Source organism: Rutidosis leptorrhynchoides, chromosome 8 (genome assembly GCF_046630445.1).
Source record: "Rutidosis leptorrhynchoides isolate AG116_Rl617_1_P2 chromosome 8, CSIRO_AGI_Rlap_v1, whole genome shotgun sequence".
Taxonomy (NCBI): Eukaryota; Viridiplantae; Streptophyta; class Magnoliopsida; order Asterales; family Asteraceae; genus Rutidosis; species Rutidosis leptorrhynchoides.
Genome location: NC_092340.1, coordinates 302,188,118 through 302,197,906, shown reverse-complemented (window position 1 = coordinate 302,197,906; position 9,789 = coordinate 302,188,118). Strand labels below are relative to the sequence as shown.

Below are 9,789 nucleotides of genomic sequence, written 5' to 3'. Positions count from 1 at the left end.
GAGAGAAAGAGGCAGGGGTTCTTTGCGTAACTTAAGAAAACGTACATATGTTGATTATTATTTAAAAGTAATTTTGATATTAATTAATTTATGGATGCTGGATTTTTACCTCGTGTGTTAACTATCCGTGGGACCGGTCAGTGTTGGGTCATCAGAGGGTAGGTTTTACCCTTTAGTTAGTTAACTATTTTGGATGAACAAAACATATAGAATATGTTGGACTATAAAGATTTATAGTTTCAAATCTTATTAACCAAAGACGAAATGTTACGATTGTCATAATACATAAAGAGCGTACCAATGACACAAATATGAACATATATCGAGCTCAAAAGCATCGAAGAAACAATAACGTTAATGTTACGATTGTCATAATACATAAAGAGCGTACCAATGACACAAATATGAACATCATATCGAGCTCAAAAGCATCGAAGAAACAATAACGTTCATTCGAAAGATGTGACCCCATTTCGGTCGAAGAAACACCCAGAAGGACCATTGTGAAGAGACAGCGCAATCTTAACCGGAGTTTCTGCTCCTTCTTCAACAGATAATATACCGGTATTATAGTTGATATCTGTTTTAACAAAGCCTGGACATACACAATTGACGAAAAGAATTGTGTATTTCTTGGCCAATATTCTTGTGTAACCATTCAAGGCTGCTTTTGAAATAATGTACGATGATAGTGTAGTAGGCCACCTTTTGGTTTCTAGCATTCCATCTTTAAAATCGTTCAAATATACATTAAACACTTTATCTATTTTCTCTTCTGTCAAGTTTTCAACGTCACATAATATTCCGTTGGCCATTTTATTTTTCAAATCCTGAAACATATAAAAATATCAACAATTAAACACATAGATATATCAAGAATTTTCATGGTTTGAAAAATTGAATGATAAGACTTGAATTATTAAACTGCCTAATTGAATTATTAAGCTGCAAACTAACCATAGTGAAATTGTCCTATGTTTGCAAGATGTGAGGTTTTAGATAAATTCTCGATTTAGATTATTATTATTATTATTATTTTTATCTATTTGTAAGTTGATTAGATTTGATTCTCTCTAGTCGTAGCGGATTTTGGTTTGGCTTTTCTTGTTTTGATTCGTGTTTCGAGGTTAAATATATGGTTTGATTGGTTAATTTTGTGAGCTTTTTTCTTAGGTGCTTGCTTCGTTACCTGGGTAGGTGTTTCCTTCTAGCGTGTGTGGGTGCAAATGATGAGGGTCGTTGAAATAAATGATCTGCTGATGCAGATTCGCCGTTAAAAAAAACAAAAAAAAATAGTGTAGGTTGTTGTATCATGCCAACTGTGTTCTTCAAGTAGAACGCATAGCGAAAAAGTAGTTTTTTATTTTTATTTTTTATTTAGAAAATCAATTGAAACGAAAAATGTATACTCTGCCAGTTCATTGTGTGAAGCTATTTGTATATTTAGCATCTGATTAACTTGAATCATGTACCTTCAACTTTCCCATAGACGAAGAAACATTTACGATCCTTGGAGAGTCTGATAATTCGAGGAGAGGAAGGAAATGCTCAACCATTCTCTTTGCACCGTAGTAGTTTGTTTGCAGACATTGTACAACAGACTCGTTACTCTCAATGAACATCGTTTGCAATCCCGTTTGAAGTCCATTAGCCTATAAAGGAAACGAATAAGTTATATACATAAGGTGGCCAAGTGGTTTGATGTTTGAGGATCTTTAAATGAGACTCATGTTCAATCTTCACTGACTACACTTTTGAGGTCTTACTTTTAAGAAAAAAGAAGTTATATACGTATATGTCGATATTATTTCTAATGGTGTTACCATATATTATGCCATGCACGACTCCGGGCAGCTTACAATGCAGGTTGTTCCCTCGAGATTAGTCGGCTCACACAGCGAGCCAGAAACTCGAGCCTGAAAGGGAATCCGAAAAAAAATTGTAATAGTGTTACCTCTCTTGAAGCCCTAAAGGCTTCTTCATCCATCAAAACTCCATTAATTCCAGCATTGTTCACCTAAGGATATCAGACAACAAGCAGTAAAAATCATATTTGTTTTACAAATTTAATTTTACACTTTGAAGTTAAATGATCGTAAATGAAAGTATGTACGTAACGCTAATATAAAATTCATCTCAAAATAGGATTCGTTGCATTTCATGAAATGGGAAAAAGTCATATTTTTGCTAGATAAGAGGAAGTTAGAGCAAAATCAAAGGTAATGTGTGATGCATAGTTGGCCAGCTCGATCATGGACCAATTGGACCAACAAACACAAAAAACTCGAGCAAACTATAGGAAGGCATCTGCTGCCTATCGTTTGGAGTTAGGGATGTGCCACGAGTTGAAAACGGTGATGAGATAACCTGGTTAGACTATGTACATCTGAGTAAAATATACTCCCTTTCTCCGGGTAGCTTAAACATGAAAAATCTTATCTATTTTTCTTAATCCAATTGCAGCGTTGAAGGCGCTCAATTTTACGTTTCCCCAAGGTTGCAAAGCTGGAAAAAAGTCGATGAGTACCGGGGGATTTAAAACCTCGGGTCGAGTAGTCGGCTAAAATTCGACCAACACTCCCTCAACCACGATCAACCCTCGCTCAAGATGGATTATGGATTACTCGGCCAAAACTAAGGATTACTTAAAAATCAGTTAAAAGTAAGTCAAAACTCGGTCATAATAAGTGAAAGTCAAACTTGGTCGACATCTGATGCTCCCCAAGTACTCCCGAGTTACCGATTACTCCCTAAAAAGTTTAGCCTTGAACCCCAAAGGGGTGGTTGAGTGGTTGGGTGCTTGAAAAAATCTCCAAAGGGTACCCATGTTCAATCCCCACCAATAGGGATGACAATGGATCGGATATGGATCGGATGATGTCGTATCTATAGCCATATCCTTTTATTTTTTGTTCATCCATATCCATATCCATTTAGTTTCAGGTCATCCATCTATATCCATATCCAGTGTATTAAGCAGGTTAATGGATATCCAATGGACATTAAAATTTTGTTATGATATCTTCTAATATGCGATTAAAATAAAAACGTAGTATAACAATAATGAATATACTAAGGTTATTTTGTTATATATACGTATTTTATTGCAATATGTTATAGTTATTTCATTATATGGTTGAAAGCATAATGTAAATCTCACGATAAATGAACTTGTAATAGTAAATATGTAAGGATATATCTATATTTATGTATTTGTAGCCGTATTTCGGGTGATAATGGATATATCCATGGATGAAACTTTTTATCCATGTCCATGTCCATATCCATATCCATTTAGGTTCATCTATATCCGTATCCGTATCCATATTCATTTAGGTTCATCCATATCCATTACAAAGCGGGTAGATCGGGTGGATATTTTTACCGGATCGGGTGGCCTTTGCCATCCCTACCCACCAACATCGCTTTGAGCCTTGCCTTTCAAAAAAAAAAAAGTTGTAGCCTTGACCCGAGTACTCGCGGAGTAGCGATTTTTGCAACCATGCGTTCTCCAATTTTACTCGTATTTAATAATAATTTACTTTAAAAAGACATTCAGTATATGTCACTAGAAGTATCTAAAAAAAGTCACACATTATGTTAAGTGTTTAATTATGTTATTATACTATCTATTTTGAAGTTCAAAGGAATTTCACTTTAACATTAGTTTTCTTCCTTAAATCAAACTTCAATTATTATGTGTGTATTTCTGCATAAATATATATAATTGCAAGGCAAGATTTTGAAGAACAGGGTTGTGAATCATACCAAGATATCAAGCTTCCCAAATTGGTTTTTCACAAATTGAGCTAAAGAAGCAACACTAGCAGGATCAACAACATCAAGCTGATGAAATATAACAAGATCATTCAAATTAGTCCCTTTAAAATTTTCAAGTGCGTCAAGCCCTCTTTTTTCATCTCTAGAAGTCAACACTACTTTAACCCCATTTGATGCCAATTGCTTGCAAATTTCAAATCCTATTCCTTTATTTGCTCCGGTTACCACTGCATATCTACGTACACAGATAAACTTTAGTAAAAATAAAAATAATAATAATAATAATTGATTAAAAAAGATAGTACCTGTATTCCAAAGATTCTGTCATTTTGGTTGCTTGTTAACCGATTAGCAAAGAGAAGGTTATGATGTTAAGTTTATTTGTGCATGAGTTTTGTTTATATATAGATATAGATATACAACTAGTGAAATGACCCGTGAAATTACGAGTTTGTTTAAACGAAACAGTTTAATGATATGTTTTAGGTATTAAGTGAATATAAATGTTAAAGTCATCTAGTTTAATGACCCGTGGAATAACGGATTCCGACTAAAAAACTAGTTGTTGTTTTTACAAATATATTGATGTACTTAACTTGGTCAGAATAAATAAATTAAATTCATTCTCTCATCACCTTCTTTCAATTTTCATCACAATTACTATTGTCCTTGTCATAAAAAACCTAAATTACAACATTTTATTGAGACATGTAGTTCGGATACATATGTAACATAATTAATCACGTAAAGAGAACCCATATTTGAATAATAATAATAATAATAATAATAATAATAATAATAATAATATAATAATTATAATAATAATTATAATAATAATAATAATAATAATAATAATAATAGTAATAATAATAATAATAATAATAATAATAATAATAATAATAATAAAGTTTTCTTAAAAATTGATTATTTATATTTTTAATAATAATTATTAGTAATAACAAATACGTCTTAAAATTTTGTTAAAACTTAAAATACAATTATTATGTGAAGGTTGTACAATATGCTTCAAAGTTTGTACACGTGTTCATTAGTTGTTTTGTAAAAGATTGTACAATTTGTTAAAAAGTTTGTACATATGGTCATGGGGGTATTTATACATTCTGGGTATTTATTTGTTTTGATTTTTGATATTTTTTTAATTAGAATTAATTCTATGATGTAAATCAGTAAAATGGTATTATTGATTTGTATTTATTTTTATTTTGTATATATAATTTAGAATCATAAAACCTTATTGCCTTCAAAATCGGCATGCATATATTATCGGTATTATTATTTGTTTTTATTTTCTATTTTTTTAAATTTTAGTTAAATAGAATTAGTATATATATAAAATAATAATGACATCATCATTGTAAAAATTAAAAGATAATTAGTGAAATAATGACATCATCATTTTAGAGGTTTATATGAATATATAGAAGATATATATTCATTCTTTGCCCTTAAAAAAAGGTTAAAGTGTAACAACTCAAACCAATAACCAACCGAATACGCGAAACAATTTTTTTTTATAAGAGAAGAGTGCGCGGCGCGCACAAGCCCCAACAGCTTCTGTCCGGTTTTGTCCATTTTCAAATAAAGATCTCCCACTTCCCGACATTTTTAGACGAAACGCTTTTCACAACAAGTTCTAATATGAAAAACTCACACGATTCAATCATAAAATGAGCTTTACAAAACGGGGCCCACATCGGCCTTTTACGAGTTTCGTTCAAAACATACAAGTTCGACCATAAGATTTTAAATTCCAAATGACACTATGAGCATGGTGTTTGGGGGTTAAACTACCCAAATCTCGGTCAAACTCCAAAAGCTATAACATCCCAAAAGCGTCCCCTACAAACCAAGCGGGATCTCTAATCCATACGAATGCCCTTACCCTTGTCTCCGCCGGAGCCTATAAAAAGATAAACAACGAGAGGGTAAGCAAAGCTTAGTGAGTGCAACAATTATACATACACATATATAACCCATCTATTTGCGTTCGCACCCACCAAATACCTCATACGAGAATATAACTCAAATAGCATGCCGTCTTACTCTTAATGCTAACAACTCGTACACTATCACAACATCACATTAGCATATACACAACACAATATATATATATATATATATATATATATATATATATATATATATATATATATATAGCATGCTAAACAATATCCATCAACATAATATGGTTAACCATAACGCTATGGTGCTACCGGCACGTGGTTCACACCATATGCATTTGAGTCTCACTCTTTTATAGTGCTAACGGCTCGTGGTTCACACTTTAGCGCTATCGGAACGTGGTTCACGCCTCATTTTATAGTGCTACCGGCACGTGGTTCACACTTGATGCTACCGGCACGTGGTTCACATCCAAATTTTATAGTGCTACCGGCACGTGGTTAACACTTGATGCTACCGGCACGTGGTTCACATCCAAATTTTATAGTGCTACCGGCACGTGGTTCACACTTGATGCTACCGGCACGTGGTTCACATCATAATACTCGTCACATACATGTTATGGTACTACCGGCACGTGGTTCATACCATAACATTCACAAATAAACACGCCATATACATGTACGCATAATTATTCCACTCACCTTAAAGATTTGGTGATGGTTTTATCCTTCCGCAAGCTTCAAAGCCAAGTACCTAATGCAATAAGTACTCGATCAACAAACAAACTTGTTAGACTAAATACCAACACTTCACTCATGTGCATTTAATGACTTAAATGCATTAAATGCCCCATTTTTACCAAAACCGCCCCTTACGGGTCAAGACCATCATTAATCACTTAAAAGCTAGTGATTAGGGTCCAACAACACTAACTATTACACAATTAGGGTATTTCATACCCATATTTCCCAACTAGGTCAATCATTAGCCCTTTGGCTAATTTAAAGTCAACACACCCATTTCGGGTCATCCACTAACCCATCTAACACCCATTTACTAATTAACTAGGTGTGCTAGTGATTAACTAACCAATTAGGACTCATAAACATCAATTAACACTTTGACACCCTAGGTTAGTTACCATTGAGTCTTCATGACTCCATCTTACCCAAGAATACCCAAAATCATTAAATATGGGTTTTATGTTCATCACTATCCCAAACCCTAACCCTTAAATCAATTTAAAATAAGGAAATCAAAGTTAGAGCTTACCACCACAATCACAACGTAGCTAGTGATTAGATGAACAACTTTATAACTCGAGCTAAGACCCAAAACTAGCTCCTTCTTCCTTTACTTGAGCTTTCTCACACAAGAATCTCACTCTCTCTCTAAAATTGAAGTGGAAAAGATAAGGTAGTTGATAATGGAGTTATGACTCACCCCAAACTGATCTGGTAGCCTTTAACTCGTCCCCAAGTGAAATTATCAAAAAGCCCATCAAAATATCTGATTAAAACAAGCAGAACCCGGCTACAGTGGACAGTGCACCACGCGCACCATTAGGTGTGCGCTGAGCGCAACTAGCTCAGCTCAGTCTGTGACCTTTGTTTAACTGCATAAAATTTCCCACGCCTCAAGTACCCTATTTACACCACTGTACAAACATTATTCGGGTCTTACAACTCTCCCCCACTTGAATCGGAGCTCGTCTTCGCGATCCAAGCCGCATGACAAGAGGGAAGATAAACTAACACAAACTCTTCGGGCTCCCAAGTAAACTCGGAACTTTTACTACGACGCCATTGAACTTTAAAAGTTCTCACCTCTTTATTTCTCAATCTTTTGACCTTCTCATCGAGTATAGCAATCGGCTCCTCAATATACTCTAAATTATTGTTTAGCTCGATCTCGTCTAACGGCACCCAAGAAGAATCATCCGTAAGGCACTTAAGGAGATGGGAAACATGAAATGTATTATGGATCCCCGCAAGCTCTTCGGGTAATTCCAAACAATACGCAACTTCGCCAACACGAGCTAGAATTTTAAATGGCCCAATAAACTGAGGAGCTAACTTTCCCCGTTTTCGAAATCGAATAACACATTTCCATGGCGAAACCTTAAGCATCACCATGTCACCTTCTTGGAATTCGATCATTCGCCTACGTTTGTCGGCATACGACTTTTGTCTATCTTGAGCCTTTTTCAAAGAGCCCGAATCATATCAATCTTGCTATTCGTCTCTAAAACCAAATCGGTACTCCCGATTTCCTTTTGTCCCACTTCACCCCAACAAATTGGAGTTCGACACCTCCGCCCATAAAGCATCTCATAAGGTGGCATCCCGATACTAGTATGATAACTGATGTTTTCGCTAAGGGGTATAAAATACTATTAAATTTTACAACGAAATACTATTAAATATATTACAATTTTACACAAGATATTTATTTATTTATAGAATAGATATACTTAAACCTTGCTACAACACTTATAGGCAGTGTATCTAATCGTACAGTAGTGTAATTTTTAGTAAGTCCGGTTCGTTCTACAGGGAAAAAATCTTTAAACAAAGCTTAACGCTATATTAGTTTTATTTTATAAAAATAAAAATATATATATATAAGTAATATTATTATTATAAAGGGGGGTTTTTACCGTTTAATGACCGGTTTGTCGATTTTAAAAACTTAAGTCGCAGTTAAAACCAAATGTAAAATATTAAAAATAAATACAAGACTTAATTTAAAGCGTAAAGTAAATAACGATAATGAAATTGCGATAAATAAAAGTGCGATAAAATAAACTTGCGATAATTAAAAAGTACGATAATTAAAAGTGCAATTAAATACAATAACAATAAATAAAAGTGCGATAATTAGAAGTGCAATTAAATATAAAATAAAGGAAATTAAATATGAAATAAAAGAATTATGCTTATTTAAACTTCCGTAATCATGATGTTTGACGTGTTGATTTTAGTTTTATGCCCATGGGTTAATTGTCCTTTGTCCTGGATTATTTAATATGTCCATCTAGTTTTTGTCCATAACAGTCCATCAGTCATAAATATAAAGTGCGAGTATCCTCGTCAAATTATCCTTATACCCGAAGTTAAATATTCCAACTAATTGGGAACTTAAACTGTAGCAAGATTTTAATACTTTGTTTAATAATTACACCAGGTTATCGACTTCGTGTAACCCAAGGTTTTAATACTTTGTTATCAATTATGCCAAGTGTCCTTGTACATAATTTCACCCATGTTTTAATAATTCTAGTGACTATTAATCCATTCTCGTGTCCGGTTAAATGAACGATTATTCGTACATATAAATACCCCGCCCATCGTGTCCGATCGAGTGTATATGGTTATTTATAGGGACGTCCAATTGTAAATCTTTATATTAAAATTAACAAATTATCATTTAGTTAAACAAATATAAAGCCCATTAATAGCCCATAGTCTAATTTCCACAAGTGTCGTTCTTTTGTCCAAACCCCAATTATGGTACAAAGCCCAATTACCCAATTTTAATATTTTTAGCCCAACATCATGATTACTTCGGATTAAATAAGCATAATAATAACTTAGCTACGAGACATTAAATTAAAAAGGTTGAACATAACTTACAATGATTAAAAATAGCGTAGCGTTATACGGACAGAATTTTGACTTACACCCTTACAACATTCGCTAACATACCCTTATTATTAGAATTAAAATTAAAATTAAAATTATAATATATATATATATATATATATATATATATATATATATATATATATATATATATATATATATATATATATATATATATATATATATGTTTACGAGATAGAGAGAAAGATATGGATATATGGTGCACCAAAGCTCGAAATTTATAGGCCTGTGAACTAAAAAAGTTGGCCATGCGATCGCATGGCTTTTGTGCCTCCAGGCCATGCGATCGCATGGTGGTAGGTGACAGCTCAAAATTCTTGTTTTCTTGTTTGTCGACGTTTTAATTAAATAAATATAATATATAAATAATTATAAGAATTATTTAAATATTATATTATATTTATGTGCATAGTTGACT

At 33.2% G+C, this 9,789-nt stretch overlaps 1 protein-coding gene across 1 annotated transcript; it reads right to left on the bottom strand.

Annotated features, from left to right (window-relative positions):
- Positions 1–393: 393 nt before the first annotated feature.
- Positions 394–4,108, bottom strand: LOC139864354 ((+)-neomenthol dehydrogenase-like). Its single transcript, XM_071852933.1, has 5 exons — positions 4,086–4,108; positions 3,769–4,015; positions 1,955–2,017; positions 1,473–1,652; positions 394–830 (listed from the first exon to the last, which is right to left on the bottom strand). The coding sequence occupies exons 1-5, from the start codon at positions 4,106–4,108 to the stop codon at positions 450–452; spliced, it is 894 nt and encodes a 297-aa protein (XP_071709034.1). The 3' UTR covers positions 394–449.
- Between the last annotated feature and the right edge of the window lie 5,681 nt (positions 4,109–9,789).